The sequence below is a fragment of the Neovison vison genome, chromosome 1 (genome assembly GCF_020171115.1).
Source record: "Neovison vison isolate M4711 chromosome 1, ASM_NN_V1, whole genome shotgun sequence".
Lineage (NCBI taxonomy): Eukaryota > Metazoa > Chordata > Mammalia > Carnivora > Mustelidae > Neogale > Neogale vison.
In genome coordinates, this window is record NC_058091.1 from 317,003,985 (window position 1) to 317,027,265 (window position 23,281).

The following is a 23,281-nucleotide window of genomic DNA, read 5'->3' on the forward strand; positions in this document are numbered from 1 at the left end:
AAATCTGTCACTTTTGCATGTAATCTCTATTTGCCCGTCCGTTCCTTCATTCTCCTTTTATTCTCTTCTATGTTTGGATCCATTTCTCTCCTCTGCTGATTTTTTATTGTTTTCAGTAGTCGCTGTCAAGATTACCACATGCGTCTCTAACTCATCACGATACTATTCAAGTTACACTTTGTTACTTAAAAACAATTTAAAGGGGCACCTGGGTGGCTCAGTGGGTTAAGCCTCTGCCTTCAGCTCGGGTCATGATCTCAGGGTCCTGGAATCAGGCCCTGCGTAGGGCTCTCTGCTGGACGGGGAGCCTGCTTCTCCCTCTCTCTCTGCCTGCCTCTCTGCCTACTTGTGATCTCTGTCTGTCAAATAAATAAATAAAATCTTTAAAATGAAAAAAAAACATCAAAAAAACAATGTAAGAGCATGTAGTAGTATAGTTCAGTTTACTTCCTTCCATACTTTGTGTTTCTGTTGTCATATTCTTAAAAATTTTATTTTCATTCCAGTTAGTTAACATATAGCGTAAATCCAGCTTCAGGGTTACGGCTTAGTACCCACAGGGCTGCTGCCCGTCACAAGCGCTGACCCCTGATCCCACTGCTGCCTCACTCACGCTCCCACAGTCTCCTTTCTGGAAGCCGTCAGCATATTCTCCAGAGTTAGGAATCTGTTTCTTACTTGGTCTCTCTTTTTATCTTCTTTGCTCATTTGTTTTGTTTCTTAACTTCCACACGTGAGTGAGATCACATGGTATTTGTCTTTCTCGGACTGATTTTGCTCAGCGTGATACTGTCTAGCTCCACTGATGTTGGAAATGGCAAGATTTCATTTTGTTTTATGGCTGAGTGATATCCTGGCATGTGCGCGCGTGCGTGTGTGTGTGTGTGTGTGCTCTACATCTTCTTTATCCATTCTTCTATCAGTGGACCCTTGGGCTGCTTCCATAGTTGGGCTATTATAAATAATGTGATAAACGTAAGGTTGCATGTGTGTCTCTGAATTAATGATTTCACGTTCTTTGGATAAATACTGAACCATCGATTACTGGCTCATACGGTAGCTCTATTTTCAGCTTTCTGAGGAACCTCCACGCTGTTTTCCAGAGTGGCTGCACCAGCTTGCATTTCCACCAACAGTGTAAGAGGGTCCCCTTTCTCCGCATCCTCGCCAATATGTGTTCTTGTGTTGCTGATTTTCACCGTTCTGACTGGTGTGAGGTGGTGTCTCACTGTGGTTTTATTTGTATTTCTCTGATGCCGAGTGATGCTGAATATCTTTTCTATATCTATATCTGTCTGTTGCCTGTCTGCATGTCTTTGGAGAAATGTCTGTTTATGAATTCTGCCTATTTTAATCAGATTATTTGTTTTTTTGGGGGGTGCAGCATTGTATAGCTTCTATATATACCACTATTTTGGCTATCAAGCTCCTAATGGATATGATTCCTAAACGCCCTCGCCCGTCAGCAGGTCCCCTTTACATTTTGTTGGTTGTTGGCTTCCCTGTGCAGATAGCTTCTTATTTTGATGAAGTCCCAATAGTTTATTTTTGCTTTTATTTCCCTTGACTTAGGAGACATTCCTAGAAAATGTTCCTATAACCTGTGTTACAGAGATTACTGCCTGTGCCCTTTTCTAGGATTTTCACAGTTTCAGGTCTCACATTTAGGGTTAGGGCCAGAGAGCTTCACAGGGAAACTCTACCAAACAGTTAAAGAAGAGTTAATACCTATTGTTCTCAAATTAGTCCCAAGTAGAGAAGAGGAAGGAAAATTCCCAATTTCATTTTGTGAGGCCAGCATTATGCTGATTCCCAAACCAGATAAAGGCACAACAACAGAAAGAGAACTACAGGCCAATATCTTGGATATTGGATGTAAAAATCCTCAAGAAAACACTAGCAAACCAAATCCAACAAGACATTAAAAAATACCGTTCACCATGATCTAGTGGGATCTATTCCTGGTTGCAAGGGTGGTTCAATATTTGCAAATCAACCAACATGCCACACTGCATCAGTAAGACAAAGGATAAGACCATACAATCATTTTAGTAGATGCAGAGGAAGCATCGGAGTAAGTACAACATCCGTTCATGATAAAACCCTCCACGGAGTAGGTGTAGAGGGAACAGAGCTAACATTACTGGTGACAGATTGAGAGCTTTCCCCCTAAAGTCAGGAACAAGACAGGGAAAATCCAGTGTCACCACTGTAATTCAACGTAGCACTGGAAGTCCTGGCCACAGCAGTCAGACAACGAAAAGTAATAAAAGACATCCAAATCCATGAGGTAGAAGTAAAGCTTCCACTATCTGCAGACGACATGACACGACATGCAGAAAACCTGAAGGACTCCACCAAAAGACGACTAGAACCGATAAATGAATTCAGTGAGGGTGAGGGATATGAAATCAATGTACAGAAATCTGTTGCATTTATATGCACTAATGATGAAGCAGCAGAAAGTTAAGAAAACAATTCTATTTACAACTGCACCAAAAACAATATCTAGGGATGAACCTAACCAAGAGGTGAAAGACCTATAGCGCGAGAGCTACAGACACTGACAAGGGAAATGGACGACGACACAAAGAGATGGAGACAGCCCACGCTCATGGTGTGGAGGAGCAAGTGTTGCAAAATGTCCACACTACCCAAAGGGACCTACACATTCAACACCGACCCTACCAAAACACCAGCAGCATCTTTCATGGGGCTGGAACAGTCCTAAAGTGTGTGTGGAACCACAAAGACCCCAAATAGCCAGAGCAACCTTGAAAAAGAAAACAGCGCACAGGTAATACAGTTCCAGCTTCAAGCTCTATTACAAAGCTGTCATAATCAACACAGTGCGGTACTGGCACAGAAGCAGATACATAGATCAACGGGACAAAACGGAAAATGGACCACGGCCATTCACCACACACGAACATAAACTCCAGATGGGCTGCAGACCTAAATGTGAGGCTAGCCCTCAGATGTCTTCCGTGCGGTTTCCTCCCGTCTGAGCACGGATGGTCCTTCCCCGTTACGGCTGCTCTTCCTCTGCTCTCCCCGTGGTCTCGGTAACTGGCCCTGGGCGTTCTCATGCAGAGCTTAGGAAGTCGTTGTCTCTCCACGATTTAGTTAGGTCTTTGTGTATCAACAGCCGTCAGATGGCTTTAAAGGAAAGGATAACTTTCCTTTTCTGTAGGATTTTTCTGGTTGGTTATAGCAGGAGGAAAATTCTCACACACTTCTACACCTACCTAGAAACGGGGCTCACCCGCGGACCAGCCAATTTCCTTTGTTATCCTCTGACCCCTCCTCCACTCAGGAGTACACGTACAGCTTTCCAAATGTCAGGGTGGTGTTGTTATTACTGATCTGCAGTTTTATCGCACTGGTCTTCACACAGCCGTCCTCTGGATTTATCGCCATCTACGACTAATGGCCGGTTCTGGTCAATTTCAGTAAACGCACAGAATAAAAGTGCAAGTTCTCTAATATTCTCTAGTTTTACACACTCTTGAGGTACATGTACATCCCCTAACTGTAAAATCTGACCGGAATTTTATCAAATTTTGGAAACCATTCCATGTGTACTTGGAAGGATGTATACTCTAACATTTAACTTTATTTTCCTTATTGTGGTCCCCTGCCCCTGCTTCCCTGCGTCTTGCAAACATTCTATTTTTATAACTTTCTGACTACTTTTAACTTCCCCAGACATTTTTTGAGCCAAACTGTGATGAAAGAAAGTTACAAATAAGCTAATGAGTGACTCTAAAGTGACTGTATATCTATAAAGTAGCTATATAGTAACTATAGAGTTACTATAAAGTAACAAGTGACTCCATATCTATAAAGGGAAGGAAGAATGGTAGTTGTTGGAATATTAGGTTAACGTGACAACTTACCTATAAATTAATATGATTAGTCATGCTCTCTAAGCTACATAATCTGACAATAGCAGGTGAACAGATAAAAACTGCCTTGATTTATATTAACTAAAATATGTTTACATTCATAGTTGTTGAGATAAGTTCATTTTCTCCTATGTCATACACAGGATCAAATTTTAATTTCTTTATTAAAGAGAAAAAAGCACTATAACTATACAAACAGTAAAGATAACACTAAGTTTCATTTTGTGCTATTTGTACTTGGAAGTACGCACTGATACTAAATAGTAGTATTATTCATACGGGCTTTTCAGAAATAAGCAATCTTGTAAGTGGGAAGGGGGATGACTTATGATTAAAATGAAAAGAAAAAGAAACTTAACAGAAGAAAGAAGGCAAAACATTAGGTCAAGATAGGTTTCAAACACAGCTTTGAAAGGGGACAGGCATTTTTGTTCCCTGTGCTGTGGGTGATCTCTGTTTCTTATCAATCAATACCCTTTAACCAACTGAGCCACCCAGGCATCCCAATCAATACCCTTTAAATATGCAAAAGGTACATAATATCCTCTGCGTAGACTACTTCATACAAAGAAACAAATCTAGGACATCCTTGGTCATTTCTCGACCATGGTCACTCTAGCTCAAAGACTTTCTAAGACGACGCCTGGGTGTTTCAGTGGGTCAAGCAACTGCCTCCAGGTCAGGTCATGATCTCAGGGTCCTGGGATTGAGTCCCGCATCGAGCTCCCTGCTCAGCCAGGAGTCTGCTTCTCCCTCTGCGGCTCCCTCTGCTTGCTTGCTCTCTCTCTGTCTCTCTGTTAAATAACATAAATAAAACCTTTAAAAAATTCCAAAGAATTTAATAAATCAAAGTAGTCCAGTGATAGTTTTTTTCAAAGCCCTACTTCAGTATCAATGGAGTAATAAAAGGTATTGATTAATAAAGATCTTACACCTTTTTTGAAATTGAATACTACTTATTTAATTTAGGGAAGCTCTTTTATCTGAGCTGTACAAAGACCTACTAACCCTATGGAGAGTCCTCATACTTGGTGCCTAACACCGTCTGCACTCTTACCACTGCGGTACAGGAGGTAAAGGAATCCTTTTCTCCCTGAAAGCATAGGGGGTAACTCTGTATACATTTCAAATGAGATAATTAATAAGCTGTGCTACTTTTTAAAGTTTCCCATATCACAACGGGGCACACAGGGCTGTTTCAGATTGCAGCTGTTTTCCAGAACTCTGTAATTGGTGAATATTGTCAGAGCTGCGGCACGGAGCAGGAGGCCTCCCGAAGACTTGGTATCGGGGGAAGCCCACGTTGCTGGACCCACTGAGAGAGCTCCTGGGTCTTCTCAGGTGTGGACAGCGGGGCACGGGCGTCTTGCAAGTGTCATTCACAAGCACATGATCAAAACACAAGCCAAACCGTGTCTCCGTTTGCTGAGCTAAATCCTCCACGTTTTGTAGATCTTCACCCTTGAACTTCAGGTCCACGAAGTAGCCTGCGATGGTCTTGGCATTTTTCCCAAGATGGCTTCCTACAACTCACGTTCGGCGGCTTTATAACTAGGACGCAGGGCTCAGTGTGGGTTCGAGTTACCTATGTTCCTGACACAGATCGTTCCTTCCTGCAGGACTTTCGAGCAGCACCCGCAGCTGACCCACGGGCGGCCTCCGTACTCACCACACAGGGTCATCCTGTGACCAGACACGAGGCTTCTGGCGCTTCCTTTGACACAGAGTGACCCTTATGTCCGCTGCAGTTGATGACTCTTTTTAGAGCACACAGTATGTGGTGCAGGACTTTGGAAATGGTCAGGCTTAAGTTCCATGAATCATCTTCTCAGTTCATTTACTCCAACACCAGCAAGTCTCACAGGTGCCATGAAGCAATGCTTGTCTGAAGGTGCTGCGGGTACCGGACCCCTGCTCATGTGGGGAGCCCAGCTGCGGCAGCCGCTGACCCACACACCCCAGCGCACAGCTCAAGATCTGGCTTCCCAGCCGCTCACTGCACCATACCTACCACATGGCTGGCAGTAGTTTTAAGACTGCCTCGAAAACAACCAACAAAAAAGATATCCCAAGACGTTTTTCCTCCAAACAAATCTATGGCTTTAAAGCAATCTTAGTCAAAACTCCTAAGAAGTGTTGCATAAATCAACTGATTCTCAATTTTATATAGATATGCAAAGAAACTAGAATAACTAAACAATTTTGAAAAGGAAGAACAATTTTTGGCCTTGGAGGCCTTACAGCGGCTGATTTCAGGACTCACTGTAAAGGGTCAGTAATCAAAACCATGGTAGTGGAGGAAGGAGAGGAAAGGTCAGTGGAGCAGAACAGAGTCTAGGAACAGATACACACTGATACTGACAGCTCATGTTCAACAAGGTTGCCTGGGTGCCAACGGAGAGAAGAAGGGTCCTTTCAACAAATGGTGTTGAAGCGGCTGGATAGACATAGGCAAAAATAAATTTGATGCTTACCTCACACCATATACAAAAAGTAACTCAAAATGGATCTCAGGCCTAAAAATAAAGTTATTAGACAGGACACAGAAAGAAAAAAAAAAAATAGAGAACTTCATCAAAATTAAACACTTTGACTCTTCCGAAAACAATACTAAGGAAATTAAAAGGTAAGCCACAGATTGGGAGAAAATATTTGCAAACTATATATATAAAGAACTTGTATGGCAGGAACTCTGAGAACTCAATGAGAAGATATTGCAGAACTCTGTCAGTGAGCACCCTCCTTAAATTTCATGCCATGTACCTTATTTGCCTTACCCCAGTCCTGGCCCTTACAGACAAAAATCTGCTTTTGTAACCTTATGTATTTGGAATCATCTGATTGGATTAATTATCTGATTAAAAAAATAAATCAAGTTATTTTAATGAAGAAAAAGAATAAATGACAATCCAGTGTTTAAGATGGATACAAGATCAGAATTGACACGTCACAAGGAGGGCATACGAAAAGTCCAGGAAGAGATACTTCACATCTGCAGCTATTACCGAGTTGCAGACCATACCACGACGTTACACGTGACACCCCGGCACATGCGACGGAGCGGGTAGAACGGAAGAGGCTGAAACAGCAGGTTTGGGTGAGGGTACCACGCACCCGGAGCTCTCCACAGCCCCTGATGGGAGTGCACGATGGTGCGGCCAGTTGGAAAAGAGATTCGAAGTGGCCCAGCAATCACACTTTTTTGCAATTACCCCAGAAGACAAGCTCACACAGATTCCTGTACACAAAGGGTTATGGTAATTTTATACATAATATTCTAAAACTAGAAGCCACCTAAATGTCTATCAATCCATGAATTGGTAAACAAATTGTGGTACAGTCTGTACAATGGGACACCACTCGGGAGAAAAAAAAAACCAGAAACAAACTAAGCACCTAAGAAGTTAGGCTGCGTGTAAAGACTGCAGTGAAGGTTCTCCGGAGGAACCAGAACGGACACCTGCGGACAGAACGGGCTGTACTGCCGGGGGCCCGAAGTCCCGTTTGTGGAACACGGAGCCTTACTTCACTCATCATTTGGGACTAAGAAAAAAGGAGCCAGACGCTAGAGGAAAGAGTTGAGCCAGTCCCTTACGGACCCCAAAACTGGAGTGCACTGGGCAGATCTCTCCATTTGTGGGATTAAACTCCAAGAAAAGTGGCTGAGGTTAACTTCACAACCTCCTTTCAGAAAGAAAACAACAAATCCTCACTTGAACGATCTCTGCTTTGATTACCGGTTTAATTTCCTGTTCTCCTCTGCCTCGGTCACTGGTGTCCTTCCCTGTGCTCAGCTTCAATATTTTCTGGTACCAAGCAACACGGTGCCTGTCTCTTCCCTACAGTCAAGGGCAGGAAGGGGTCACCTGCGGGGCACGGTCTCACAGGTCTCCTTCTGCAGGGAAAACCATCACACAGGCTCTGTCCCCTGAGAGGAGGGTCCCACGCAGGTTCTGGCCCCTGCAGGGCTGGTACTCACACAGGCTTCCTGCTGCAGGCGCTGTAGAGCCCTCTTGGCTGGGATGAGGAAGTCAGTGAGGCAGCGCAGCCCATCCCCACCGTGGAGGCTCTCCGCCACGCTGAACAGCTGCCAGAGAACCGTGGCTGCCGTGGCCTCAAAAGGTGGGTAGAGGGCAGACAGTGTGTTCTGGATATAGGTGTCAAGGGATTCCAGACCCTGAAATGCAAGAGAGGACCAGGACTTTAAGACGGCGATGAAGACGGGTGCGGAGGACCCCCCCCCCCAGGCTGGCCATGGGAGCCTCACTTTTCGGGCTCTGTCTTCTATCTGGATATTTTAGCAGTCTCTGTGGGACAGGAAGGTACCAGCAAACCCACAGCATAGCGGGGGTTCCCCTTGGAGCAAGCTCCTGGTCCTTCGGTCGTCACACAGCAGCAGCGTACTGTGGCTCTGCCCCGGCCCGCCAGGGGACCCTACATAACACTGTCAGTGGGGGCGCTGCTGCTGTCACGGGAGGCACAATCAAGTTCCACCCCATCAGATTCTGAAATGTGCACCTGAAATGCTGCACTTTAGGGTTATCCGTGGAGCATGTGGGATTTCTCGGGGGCACTCCTGGGTCTGCAGGGAATGGGGGAGGCCCCCATGTCAAGGACAGAGCTGGTCCACATGTAACTTAATAAGAAAACGTCATCCACAGCAAAGACATTTTGACTGTATTGATAATTTTTTAAAAATTTAGACAAAAACCATTAGGGCATCCTTTATCAAAACCACAGAATTGTACCCATTTGGTCATTCTGAAAACAGTATCCTTGGTACCTGATTTGCTTTTCATGTTTTCATGCAACAAAATCTTATGTAAAGACAGAATGCTTTTAGTATAAAAGATGTTTAATGCTATTTTTAGATGTAACATTTCCTGAGGAAATACCACAGGGTTCATTTGTTTAGGGAAAAAAAAACCCCGCAAGGCTACAATAACAGTTGAAAGTCAAAGAGGTTAAAATTGTGAAATCGATTTTTAAAGGGACAACGGTTACATCTGAGACTCCTCTGATTAGCTCAGGGTACAGATGATTTTCTAAAAAGCCTGAAAATAAGACAGCGAATCCCCTGGGCCGGAGTGGGTGAGGCCTCCGGCCATCGGTCCTGTCCTGTGGGCGAGGCCGGGCCGCACGGCGGCCGGGAGGGTGCTCAGCGCTGTCAGTGCCAGGAGGCGTTGGTCAGACCCCGCTCGGGAGCTCCCGCGCCCACGAGGGCTTCCGCACGTCTGTCTTCCCTCCCTCCATACGCCTGGGTCTCCCCACCAGACAGCCGCTCACTCAGCAGGAATGACCTAAATACCGATTTTGTCTAGAGACTGCCACGGTGCTCTGATGTCTAACACTCAAACGCCACCGAGCCACCAGCAGACGTCCAGCCCTGGAGAAGAGCCGTGGCCTTGAGCCGGGGGAGGGTCTGGAGCAAACAGTCCTGACACAGGGGACCGGCAGACCGAAAGGCATGTCTTTTTTTAAAGATTTTATTTATTTATTTGACAGAGAGAGGTCACAAGTAGGCAGAGAGGCAGGCAGAGAGAGGAGGAAGGAGGCTCCCTGCTGAGCAGAGAGCCCGATGCAGGACTCGATCCCACGACCCTGAGATCATGACCTGAGCCGAAGGCAGCGGCTTAACCCACTGAGCCACCCAGGTGCCCCAGGGCATGTCTTTAATGACCCGTTTCCGAGGAAGTGAAAAGCAAACCGTGGGCCCCCCCAGGGAGAGATGCCCTCCTGCGGCGCAGACGCCCCAGTCCGGACGGGCTCCTCCTCCAGCCCCACGCGAGGGCCCTGATTCTCGTGTCAGCTGGGCCAGCGGCCTCCCGGCAGGTCTCCTGGCCTCACCTCCCCCATTCGCCTTCTGAAAACTGCCCGGCGAGATCACTGGGGGCTTCCCCGGCCCCTTCTTCGCCCTTGGATTCCTAACAGGCTCCGGGCTTGGCCAGGCGTCCCCGCACCAGCTCCTACTCCCTGGGCTCCGTCCCCAGATCCCGGGCCGGGCGCCGGTCGTCCAAGCGGCGCTGTCTGCGCGCCCAGGGGCCGCCTCCCAGGTCAGGGAAGTGAGGAAGCCTTGGGCAAGCCGGAGGGACGTGTTCTCTGGCCTCTTCCAGTGATGTTCCCTTAGGCACCGTCTGCACAGCCCCTCCGGCCCGTCCCCTGCTTCTCCGGGCACTTCGCGACCGGGCGCCGCGGAGCAGAACCGTCGCTCGGGGCGGCCGCGCCAGCTCCCCAAGCCCTCCGCACGTGCTGCGGCGCTCGCTCTGGGGAAGAGGGTCCAGCGGACTCGCGGACGGTGCCCAGGGCCGGGCGCGGCTGGAAGGGCCACCCCAGGCTCGGCGCTGCGGCAGATGCGTGGTTCGGGCCGACCGCTGCCACTCCCACAGCGTGAGCGGTTCGGTCTTTTGAAGAGACACAAATCACAAGAGGGGGAGGCGGGTGTGTCTGATTCTGGGAGCGTGAGCAGGATGAGGACAAAATCAAGTTCCCTGAATATATTCAGTTCGGCTTAAGAAAGAGATAAGGGTATAGTGTATTTCAGAAAGATTTGCAGAAGAAATGCTTAAAGAGACCGTTATCTTGGTATCTTCAAGGGTGAAGTTCGATCATCTTGAACGTTTACTCCGTGTCACGTTTTCTTCCCTGACGTCCCCTGGGATGAAGGTGTGCGTGTCGCAGCTTCGCGTGGGAGGAAAGGTGTGCGCAGAGCAGGGCGTACGTGCCAGGGCAAGCACGCATGTGAGGGAAAGCGCGGGAGAGAGCAAGTGCGTGTGTGAGGCCAAGTGTGCATCCGTGAGAAAGTGTGTGTCCGGGAGAGCGCGAGCCAGGGAGAGTGTGTGTGACACAAAGTGCGTGTGAGGGAGGGTCGTGTGCAGAACAGTAGGGACGGGAGGGAAAAGGAAGCTGAGGGCCGGTGCGTGAAGGCGTCCGAAGGTGTGTGCGGGGCCGGCTGCTGGCGAGCCGGGAGAAGTACTTGAAATCACTCAGAACAGTTCCTTGGCCTCGGGCTGCCCAGGAGGAGAAGGGAGTGGCCGCAGCGTGAGCGAGGAGGTCCGTGTGGGCAGCCCCGGCCCGCTCTGCCGCTGCTCTCGGGAAGGTGCGACGCGCACATCAGGACGCGCGGAGCAGGGGAATGAGAGCAGACAAAGGCAGACGCCATCACCTGGTGCACGGTCAAGGCCCCAGTCCCTGTCCGCCCCTGATTCAGGGCGTCCTTTCAACCACGGGCGCTCACGCGCGGCTCGGCCTGACGTCGAACCGGAACCCTCGCCTGTCCGCGGGGCCCTGACTCGTCCGGTGGCTTGGAACGCGGGTCCCTGCAGACGGACCTCGGCGGACGGGGGACGCGGCCCCGTGCGGAGCGCTGGTCCCCGCGCAGCTGAGCTGAGTCCGCGCATCGCCCCTCGGCCACCGCAAGGCTGCGTCTGCATTTAACGGCGGGAAATTCTTCCGTCCGGAGAAATGTTTTAGGGCTCTTCTCTTCCGTGAAGGATTTACTTTCCCAATTAACTGCAGGGAAACCGCTACTGAAAGGTGGGTGAATCCTGAAGCCCAGACCCTTGTCTCTCACAACGCCTGCACCGTCCGCGAGTAATCATGTCCCTCCTGGCACCCGCGGGAGCTGACCCGGCCTCGGTGCGGGCCCTACGCGCAGCCCACCGGGCCTCACACACGCCAGAGGTGAGAAGACAGAGGCCAGGGGTCCCCAGGCCCTTCTGTGCCCATCCTGCGGGGGCCGGCCTCAGGGACAAAGACAACGGAGTGCTTGTTTCTAAAACACGCCTCAGCTGGAAACGGCCTGCTCCCTCCTCCCAGGGGACAGGTGACATGTGATACGTCAGAGCAAGGGGGACTTCTTCTGGTTTTGAGGAAGGAGAAGAGTAGCTAATGCTGACAAGGGAACAGCAGACTGGAGGGGCTGGGCCACAGGAGGCCTAGGCGAAGACCGACCATCAACACTCACTCACATTTTCCCTCAAGTACAACATCCCAAAAGATGGTGGGAGGCAGAGCCACAGAACGGCTAGGGTGACTGCTAGCCGGGGAGGGGTGGGCCTGGATATCAGGGTCCTTCTACCCGCCTGGAAGGTATGCAAGGGCTTACTGCAGGTACCACCCTGCTTCCTGGGGGGGGCACCCCAAGATGAGACCCTGCGGGACAGCGTGATCCCCGAGCAGGCCGTGCACAGACGGGACTCCGAGACCCTTGCCCCACCCTCGCTGCACAGCCGTGAGCTGGTGGCTGACCCCCCTCCTGTTCCAGTGGGGACGGAACCTGCAGGAACATGGAAGGCTTCAGCACAGCCACGCCAGAGACAGCCTCCCTGCAATTACCCCCAATGGCCCAAGGGGCCACGGCCCAACCCTGTGGGTAACCCCTCTCCGTCTGGGCCCCTGCACCCCAGGGACGGGGGGTCATGTGTCGGAGGACGAGACTGCAGAGTCCCGGGATGAGGCCTCAGTTGGGGTCGAAGACTGAGCAGCTGTGGTAAGACAGGACCGTCCTCTCTGCCCACCCCTGGCCAGGCCGGGGGCTTCTCTGGGACCCAGTCACGCCACCTCATTCTGAAGACTGACAGGTCGCTGATGCCGGGCTCAGACAGCACCTGGGAGGCAAAGCTCGGGTGGGCGGGCGGGGGCTGTGGTCCTCAAGACCCCTCATCTCGTCTGGGACCTCCTCTCATCCTGCAGCCCCGGGACCAGCTCCCAGCGATGCCCCAGACGCGGCAGCCGGGGTGGGACCCCACAGAGGAGGGGACGCAGGGGTGCCCCCCACCCAGAATGTCAGGGTGGCCTTCATACTCACCACTGTGGCCTTTGCCATAGTTTATAAACGAACGTCAGGATGCACAATGGGCAGTGGGCACCCAGTGTGGGACACCGGAGCTGTTCCTACAGCCCCTCCAAACCGAGGCCCCGGGACAGGAAGGGCACCCATGTCGGGCCTATCCCTGCCCCACTTTCCATCAATAGCTACTTTCTCAGCCTTGTGGGGGCTGGGTGTGAAACCCACACTTCCCAGGAGGTTTGCTCTCAGCAGCGACCTGGTTATAGCCGCTCAGTCCCTGTTCATCGGGGCCTCCTTCCTGCAGGTGCCGATGGCTATCTCCCGTTTCCTGTGTGCACAGGCCCAGGAACCACCTTTCAATCAAAGAAATCCCATCCAGAAAGCCTGAGCCTCTGCTGAGCCGCTGTGCCCGCCTGTGCAGGCGTTGTGAGAGACAAGCCTGTCTCACCCGGTCTGCACATGCCTCCGGCTAACCTCCGCCTGGCCCCGCGGGGACCCTGGCCAGCCCTTGTGGGCCGTTCCTGGGCCCAGGTGGCTCCTTCCGCCCCCTGAGGGCTGGGGCTTCTCTCCCGGACCAGCACTCCCCAGGCTCCGAGCCCCAGGCCGTTGCCGCTCAGCTCACACCTTCCACAGACTCTCCTTGGCCTTCCTGTCCCCGTGAGCCTTCTTTCAGCTCCGAACGGCTCACCTGGCACGTCGCTGCCCTCTGTGCTGTGTCTCCAGCACTGGGGTCTGCCTCTGGCCTGTGCACCCTGTGGTCCGCCTGAGTGCACTCACGGACTCGAGTTACCCCACGAAATGTGTACAGGATCTTCAGAAGAGAGAGGCAGGAAAACAAACATCTGGGCTCTAAAACCATGCTCGTTTATGGGGAAAAGATCCCCGTGAGGAACACCTGTTCTCCACGATGCTGGGCAGAGGAGACAGCAGCCTGCTTCCCAGTCGGGTACTGAGTTGACGTAAAACAGAGTGACCCTTGCATGGGGCTGCTGTTCACGGAGTCCTGGCCTCCCTGAGCGGAAGGGCACATCCCTGTCCGTTGGCCTCAGGCCACGTGACAAAGAAATACGGTGGCAGTGGCAGAGACGGGTTCTGACGGAGGCTCTACGAGCCAGCATGTGCTCCGACCCACGACCTTCCCCTCTGGCCCAGGTTGGGGAGCGCCCCCTCCCCAGAAGCTGGTCCTCAAGCCTGGACCCCCAGTAAAACGGAGAGGATGACCGTGACGGGCACGTGGCACAAGCGGGTCATCCCTGTGCCGACCACCGCGACGGGGTGGGCCGCTGCTTCTGCGGCATGACCTGCACATCCCAACTGACACACGGACCCAGGGCTGCCCCGACTCAGGGTCCCTGCCCCCCAAGCCTCCCCACGGCAGCGACGGCACACACTCTGGGGCATGGGCTACGGGCTCTCTCCAGGCCCCCCGGACAGACAGCCTGTGAGGTGCTTGGAGGGTCGGAGCTGCCTGCAGACAGCTGTGCCCCTCGAGCAGGAGCCCGTTCTCCGAGGCCTCCCGGGAGACCCGGCCCCACCGGTGCGGACGGAGCGGAAACCTGGGGCTCCGTCTCTGTGGCTGCGGAGCGGGACGTGCGTGTGGGGCATCGGAACGTCAGCCGTCTCGGGCTGCTGCCAACGCAACCCTGAAAACGTTTTCTTTGAAGAGACACACAAGGTTCCAAAGAACCGTGAAGTGCAGTTTCCCGACTTCTGTCCTGAAGCTGCCGTTCGCGCCCCAGGGCCTCGCGGGTGCGAGCGCTCCTGGCAGTGGAAATCCCCGAAGGGCGCGGAGCTCCGGGCACGGCCCTGTCTCCGCAGGCGGCGCTGGGCCGGCTCTGCTGGAGCTCGGTGCTCAGAGCCCCGCTGGCGTGGCTGCCAGGACAGCTTCCCCGACTTAGGAGGGGACGGAGGCTGCCGAGCCGCCTTCCCTCCTTCCCTCCCCGCGGACGCCCCCCGGAAGCCGGACCTTCCCGGGCAGCGGACGCTCCACCCTCGTCCTTTCCAAACCGATTCTGTGCTCTTCCTGCCCGTCCCAGCTGCCCGGGCTAGCGCGGCGTGTGCCAGAACCTGCTGGCTGGGAACGGGCAGGTGCGTCGTGGAAGGCTCTCAAGGAAGAGCCCAGAGCCTCCCCCCTGCCGCCGCCCACTGAGCCCCCAGAGCCTCCCCCCTGCCGCCGCCCACTGAGCCCCCAGAGCCTCCCCCCTGCCGCCGCCCACTGAGCCCCCAGCAGGGGCGGCCGCGCTCGCCAGGTGGGCCCAGGCCTCCCGCTCCTCGGGCCTCGTGCGGAGGGGCTCTCGGGGGCTGTGAGGACGGCGCGCAGGGACCCCAGGAGGGGACCCGGGCCAGGGCAAGCGCGTGTCCACAGCGCCTGCGGGACTCTTTCCCCCCGCAGGCGGCCGCTCGCGCCCAGGCCCTTCAGCCCTCGGGGAACGCGCCCACCTCGGGAGCTCCAGGCCCTCTGCCCGCGGGATCGTCTTCCCTTCCGGCAGGATCTCCTTCTCCCGCTTTGTTCCTGAGGTTCTGCCGGGGCCTCACGTGAAACAATCACAAGAAAACCGATCCCGTGTGAAAACACAACTTCTCCCGGGTTTCTAAACCCAGTCCTCCCAGAGCTGCAGAGACAACACCAACATCAAGGCGCCTTCCTCTCGACCGGAGGAGACCGAGTTTGCCTCAGGACCAGGGCCGTCGTGGCCCCCGGCGGCTGGGGCTGACGCGGGCCGGGCCGTTTCTCAGCAGGGCCCGGACATCGCTGCCTGCCACGTGCCCCTGAGGCCACAACAGCCGCCGCGGTGGTGACTGCGGTCACAGCGGTGGTGACGGAGACGGCACCGCACGGCCTACGCTGCCTGTGCCCGCGTGACCCCTGCGACTGGCACAGCCCCCAGCCCGCGCTCGGGCCCATCCGTGGGGGTCTGAGCGCAGAACCGGCCTAGAGCTGATGGGGTCTTATCCTCTGGTGGCTCTCCCTGCACCAGACACACCCAGGATCTTCCACGGGGTGTTCCTGGGACAAGCTGCCTCTTCAGCCTCAAAGCAGCAAGAGGGAACACCCTGGGCTTCACCTGCGGTGTGCGGGCATGCTGGTGTCACCCCAGCTCCTCTGTCCCTCCTGGTCTCCACGCGGTACCAGGCGACCACAAACCATGACCCCAGTGGTTGGAGAAAAACGCAGAAGAGGGCCTCTAGGTCAGTCGTGCGGGATTAAATGAAATTCACGTTTCAGTGCCATAAATCAAGCTTCACTGGACCACAACCACCCCTGTTCTCCGAGTTGCCTGTGGCAGCTTTTGTGCCACGAAAGTATCGACTGAAACCGGACGGTCCTTCAAAGCCTCTAGGCCTACTGTCTGCTGACCCCTCCCTCGAGGAAGGAAGCCCTGCAAAGCAGCCGAGGGGTGTGAGGGTGGGCCGAGGCAGCCCCTTCCCTGCGTGCTGTTCCCGAGACACACAGACCCCGGCTCTGGCACAGACCCCGGCTCTGGCACAGCTGTTTCTGGGTGAAGGCTCCGCCGACACCAGCATTTTCTGATTCAACACTCAGGTTCCAGCTAACTGCCCATGGTTTTGCATTATTCCACGTGTGTTTCGGGGCCCGCAGTCAAGGCCTGTGACGGAGGGTGGCCCCCAGCATCTCTGGTCGGGGGGTTGGGGAGAGGTTATGAATGTCTCCCCGTGGTTAAGTGCTTAGAACACGTAAAAGCAATCATTTCTAGTTCTTGTTATACTTTTCTGCCTTTAATAGCCTGATACACAACCAGGGAACCCCCTAACTTGAGCTGTGCAAGTCTGGGAAGGCACATTTCGTGCCTCCGTCAGGTGACGCTGGGGGTGCATGGGAGGCTGAGAGCAGGGCCTTCAGGTTTGCAGGGGCCCTGGCAGGAAAGGCTCTGGAGGGACACTCATGGGGCTGTGCTGGAGTGCAGGAAGGCAGTTTGCTTAAGAACAATTTAAGGTATTTTAGGGGAAAATGCAAACTCTGTGGACATGATAAGAACAACAAAAGAGTTATTCGAACGAGAAAGCTGTGACAAATACGCTTGGAGTGCCTCATCGTGCTTTTCAGTCTCCCGCCTCAGAAAGTCCCGGCTGAGCTGGTCCACAAAGCACAGCGGCCCTAGGCACAGGCAGGCCAGCGTGAACAGCTCTACATGATGTGAGCAGGTCCCTGTGGTTTCCAGCGTGGGCCCAAGACAGTGGCCGAGAAAGGTGCACTAGACAAGACACTAGTGGATCTTGGGTCTGAGGAGGGGGCCGGAGCCCACACCACACTCGGATGTGCTCACCGACTCCTGGGAACCCAGACGAAGGGAGCCCTTGGAGCACAAAGCACAGATGCAGAAAGAGGGAAGGAGGTGCTGGCGTGCCCTGGGAACACACTGACAAGCGCTGTGACGCCCCGCAGTAAAGGCCCAGCTCAGTGCACAGGCGCCGGACCAGGCAAAGCCCTAGAAAGTGGGTTGGCGCTCCGTGGCCCTGCCGGGCTCCACAGGGCATGGTGTCAGCATGCCCACCCAGTCTGGCTCGAAAGTCCCCCCAGTGGGGACCAGAGCACCCTGTCTACGAGGACCCTCCATTCCCAGTGGAGACCTAACCCCGTCGTCTAAACTACGGTTTCCAGGAGGCAGTGATGGCCACGTTTGGCTGGTGATCCTGTCCAGGGCTTCCCAGACAATGGGGTTTTCACCTGTGGGCCTGGCATTACCTCTCTTTTCTCCCTCAAAGTGTTCCAATTGGACAATATGATAGGGCCGGCCAGCGGTGCTGATGAATCGATCCCTTGTTTCTGCTCCCTCCTCATCTGTGCTCCTTCTCGTTAGAAGCTGCGCACAGAGGCACCCACTGGCCTTCCACACCAAGCACCAAAGAGCACCCACCGAGAAGCTACTGTGTTCTAGGCACTGTGACGGGTAAAAAGATTGGTGTCCTGGCTGCCAGCCTGGCACAGGCTGTAAGACAAGAAAACCGTAATGCGGAGGGGGAACGAGATTACAGGAGGGGAAGACAGCACCTCTTGGGTGCTTAAGTATGCAGCCAGCAAGCACAGTCTGATGGACAGGCAGGCTCTAGCGTCGGCACCACGGCAACACCGTACGTGGGTTAACCTCACACAGACCTTCTACTGACCGTTCTCTGGCCTGTTACATTCTGAAGTCGTAAAAATTAGCTGTAAATTTCTGACTTTCTACTAATTTGTGTTTTTGCCTTTGATACAAACTGTTTTCTTTCATTTCAAAACTTATGCTCTTAAAATGTATTCTTACACAGTATAAGGACGTTTGAAAGCAGAGTTATAAAACTCATTCTAAAACCTCAAAAAAATCCTAGGAAACCAAATCTCATGGCAGTATTCAAAGGATAATTCACTATGACCAAGCGGAATTCATCGCAGGAATGCAAGGGTGGTTCAACAATTAATCATTATACAACATCACATTAATAAAACAAAGGAAAAGCCCATGATTATCTCAAATGATACAGAAAAAACACTGGACAATACACTTTCATGATCAAAACATCCAGAAAACAGAGAATTGAGAGGACCTTTCTCAACATGATCTTAGGCACTTATAAAAATCCATAGCTAAACTCAGACGCAATGATGAAAGACTAAAAGTCTTGATCAAAATCAAGGCAAGGATATCCCCTTCCCCAACTGCTATACGACACTGCCCTGGAAGTTCTAGCCAGAGCAGTTAGGCAAGAAAAAGAAATTAAAGGAATGCAAATTAGGAATAAAGAAGTAAAATGATCTCTATTTATCAATGAAAAAGCTACCTAGAGCTAATAAACAGGGTCAGCAATGTGGCAGGGAACAAGACCAACAGATAAAAATCAGTTGCGTTTCTGTATCTTAGCAATGAGCAATCCCAAAAGGAAATGAATAGTAACATAATTAAAAATAACATAATAGCATTCAAAAGAAATAAAGTACCTCGGATACATTGTTTTCGTTGCATTTTACTATTATTTTTCTTCACGATGTGTGCTCTTCAGTCCCTAGTACCCACTTCCCTCACCTCTGCACCCGCCTCCCCTCGAGTAACCATCACTTTGTTCTCTCCAGTTGAGTGTCTTCCTTTGCTCTTTTTTTCCTTTGCTCATTTGTTTTGTTCCTTAAATTCCACACGAGTGAGATCACCTGGTTTTGTCTTTCTCTGACTGACTTATTCCACTTAGCATTATTCTCTCTAGCTCCCTCCATGTCATTGTAAATGCAGGACTGCATTCTTCTCTACGCTGAATACTACTCCGCACAGATACCAGCTCTTCTTTAGCCATTCCTGAGCGGATGGACGCGGGGGCTGCTCCCACGGGCTGGCGACTGTAAATGACGGGGCAACAAACACTGGGGGGCATGTATCCCTTTGAATCAATGTTTTCATTTTGGGGAGGTAAATACCAAATACTGCACTTACTGGACTGTAGGGTAGCTCTATTCTTAATTCATTAAAAAATTTTTTTTAAAGATTTAATTTGTTTTTTCAACAGAGAGAGACACAGCGAGAGAGGGAATACAAGCAGGGGTGTGGGAGAGGGAGAAGCAGGTGTCCCGCCCAGCAGACAGCTTGAGGCGGGGCTCCATCCCGGGACCCTGGGATCATGACCTGAGCCGAAGGCAGACGCTTAATGACTGAGCCACCCGGGTGCCCCAGGTTCGCTCTGTTTTTGATTTTTTGAGGAACCTCCATACGGGTTTCCACAGTGGCCACACCAGTTTGCATTCCTACCAATAGTGCAAGAGGGTTCCTCTTTCTCTGCATCCTTGCCAACACTTGTTTCTTATGTTACTGATTTTAGCCATTCTGACAAGTGTGAGGTGGCATCTCACTGTGGTTTTGATCTGCATTTCCCTGATGAGGAGTGATACTGAGCATCTTTTCATGTGTCTGTTGGCATCTGGATGTCTTCTTCAGAGAAAAATCTGTTCAGCCCACTGTCATCAGAGTACTTGTTTTTTTTGTTTTGTTTCGTTTTTGGGTGTTGAGTTGTATAAGTTCTTTCTATATTTTGGATACTAATCCTTTATTGGATATCACATTTGCAAGTATCTTCTTCCATTCAGTTGCTTGCCTTTCAGGTTTGCTATTTCCTTCTCTGTGCAGAAACTTCTTATTTTGAGGTAATTCCAATAGTTTATTTTTGGTTTTGTTTCCCTTGCCTCAGGAGACAGATCTAGAATAATGTTGCTAAGGCCAACGTCAGAGACATTACTGCCAGGGCTCTCTTCTAGGACTTCTGTGGTTTCAGGTCTCACATGTAGACTTTAATCCATTTTGAGTTGCTGTTTGTGTGTGGTGACAGAAGGTGGTCCTGTTGATCCTTCTGCACGCTGCTGTCCGGTTCTCCCAATGCCAGTTGTTGAAGAAACTGTCTTTTTTCCATTGTGTATTCATTCCTCCTTTGTTGAAGATTAGTTGACCATATAATTGTGGGCTTATCTCTGGGTTTTCTGTTCCATTCCACTGACCTATGTGTCTGTTTTATGCCAGTACTATTCAGCTTTAATTATTACAACTTTGTAATATAGCTTGAAATCCAGAATTGTGATATCTCCAGATTTGTTTTTCTTTTTTCAACGTTGCCTTGGCTTTTCAGGGTCTTTGTGGTTCCATACAAATTTAGGGCAGTTTGTTCTAGTTCTGTGAAAAATGCTGTTCATATTTCGATAGGGATTGCATTCAATCTGTAGATTGTTTTGGATAGTACAGACAGTGCACAGTATTTGCTTTTTTGATCCATGAGCATAGGATGTCTTTCCATTTTTTTCTGTTGTCTTCAATTCCTTTCATCCGTGTTTTATAGTTTTCAGAGTACAGGTCTTTTACCTCTTTGGTTAACTTTATTCCTAGGTATTTTATTAATTTTGGTGCAACAGTAAATGGAATTGTTTTCTTAATTTCACTTTTTGCTGCTTCAGTATTAGTGTATAGAAATGCAACAGATTTCTGTACCTTGCTTTCGTGTCCTGTGACTTTACTGAATTCATTTATCGGTTATAGTCATTTTTTGGTGGAGTCTTTAGAGTTTCTATATATAATAACAAGGAGCAAATAATGAGAGTTTTTCATATTCCTTACCAATTTGGAAGCCTTTTGTTTCTTTATGTTCTCTGAGCGCTGTGGCTAAGACTTTTAGTACTACGTTGAATAACAGTGGTTGAGTGTTAGGATCCATTTAACCAAAGGAGTGAAAGACTTGAACACTGAAAACTACAAAACAGCGCTGGGAGAAATTAAAGACACGTTAATAAGTAGAAAAACATCTCAGGTTTACAGATTGGAAGACCTAATATTAAAAATATGTCAATACTATTCTAAAACCATCTATGAATTCAGTGCAATGTGTCCCCAAATTACCATGGCCTCCCCCCTCCCCGAAATGGAAGAGACAACCCTCATATGAAATCGCAGGGCGCCCTGAGCGGCCAGAGCAATCCTGAATAAGAACAAAGTCAGAGGGCTCAAACTCCCTGATTTCAAAACCCACTACAAAGCTACGGTAATCGAAACAGTGCGATTCTGGTAGAAAGACAGACATACAGACCAACAGACAAGGACTGAAGATCTGGAAATAAACCTATACAACCACAGCCAACTGGCTTCCAACCTAGGTTCCAAGACTAGTCAATAAGGAAAAAATGATTTCTTCAACAAATGGTGTTGGAAAAAGTGGATATCCTCATACAAAAAAATAAAGTTTGCTCCCTTTCTCACATCATACACAAAAATGAACTACAATGGATCAATGAGCTAAAGCCCTAAAATAATAAAACTCCTAGTAGAAAACATAGAGTTAAATCTTCATGAGCTTGCAGATGGCAGTGATTTCTTAGATCTGAACTTAGATATGAGCATGAGCAACAGAAGAAAAAATATATGTTTGACTTCATTAAAAATAAAAATTTTGTGCATCAAAGGACACTAGAAAGAAAGTAAAAGGACAACCAACAGATGGAACAAAATATTTGCAAAGGGTGGCTCAGTGGGTTAAGCCTCTGCCTTCAGCTCAGGTCATGATCCCAGGGTCCTGGGATTGAGTCCCACATCGGGCTCTCTGCTCAGCGGGGACCCTGCTTCACCCTCCTCACCTCTGCCTACTTGTGATCTCTGTCTGTCAAATAAATAATAAAATCTTAAAAAAAAACCACATCAACAAAAAAATAAATAGCCCAATTTAAAAATGGGCGAAGAACTTGAATTTCTTCAAAAAATAGGTAAAAGATTCTCAACATCAATAGTCATTAGGGAAATACAAACAAAATCTACAATGAAATATCACTTCACACTCATTAGGATGACCACAATAATTTTAAAAAAGGGAAGAACAACTGTTGGTAGGATGTGGAAAAACTGGAACCCTCACACATGACTGTTGCGAGTGTGAAATGGTTCAGCTATTGTAGAAAACAGTTTGGTGATTCATCAAAGCATTAAACACAGAAGTAGCACAAGAACCTGAAACTCTACTCCCAGGCATATCCTGAAAGAAATGAAAATACCGTCTGCAAAAAACCCTGTAAACACAAGCTCATAACAGCACTGTTTGCAAAAGCCAAGACGGAAACCACATAAATGTCCATCAACAGAGAAAAGGACACACAAACTGGTATATCCATACACAGGAATAATATTTGGCCTTAAAAAGGAGATTTCTGACAGACACTTCAACGTAAAATCCTGAAGACTTTATGGTAAGTTAAATAACCCAATTACCAAAAGACAAACGTGAGGGGTGGGTGAAGGGTGCCACTAGCCCAGACCACGGGGCCCCTCTGCCCCACTGTTGCTCTGCCCCCCCAATCTGCACTTTGATTTGCCTTCCTAACCACTCTGTTCCCTCCTGCTTTGGTTTTAATAAATATTTTGATGGTGAAAAAAAAAAAGACAAATGTGGTTTGATTATAACTGTATGAGGTCCTCAGCATAGTCCCAACTATGGGGGGCGGGATGTAAAATGACAGCAGTCAGGGATTGGGGGTTGGGGGCAATGGGAGTCACTGTCCAATAGCTAACAGAGTTTCAGAGTCACAGGACAGAAAGCATTGTGAGGGCAGATGGTTTGTAACGTGTAAACTGTATGCTGTTTGTATTTCAGCAAAATAAAAGGGGGCATACTGCACAGTCCCACTTCTATGCAGTCTTCGGAGCCCACAGATCCCCGGAGACAGCGGACTCGTGGATCCAGGGGCTGGGAAGGGGTGAGGGGGAGACATTGGGACATGTGTGTGGGGTTTACTTTGGGGACAGAGATGTTCTGGAACTAGGCAGAGGTAGTGCTTGTAGAACATCGGGAAACGCCACTTCATTGTTTGCTCTGAAGCTGTTTACTGACTGTGGATTTCACCTCAGAATATTATTTTAAAAAATTAGTTCCAGGGGCTCCTGGGTGGCACAGATGGTTGAGCGTCGACTTTTGGTTTCAGCTTTGGTCATGGTCTTGGGGTTGTGGGTTGGAGCCGAGCCCCGTGTCGGGCTCCATGCCCCAGGTAGAGTCTGATGGAGATTCTCTCCCTCTGTCCCTCCCTCTGCTTGTGCTCTTGTGTTCTTTCTCTCTCCAAAAAAGAGAATAAATCTTAAAAGCT

The 23,281-nt window shown here is 50.3% G+C and overlaps 1 protein-coding gene across 1 annotated transcript in view; it reads right to left on the bottom strand.

Annotated features, from left to right (window-relative positions):
* PLEKHG4B (pleckstrin homology and RhoGEF domain containing G4B) overlaps window positions 1-23,281 on the bottom strand; it is a 74,598-nt gene that overhangs the window by 46,644 nt on the left and 4,673 nt on the right. Inside the window, 1 exon segment of the mRNA XM_044234606.1 lies at window positions 7,888-8,085. Coding sequence (XP_044090541.1) covers window positions 7,888-8,085 — 198 coding nt within the window.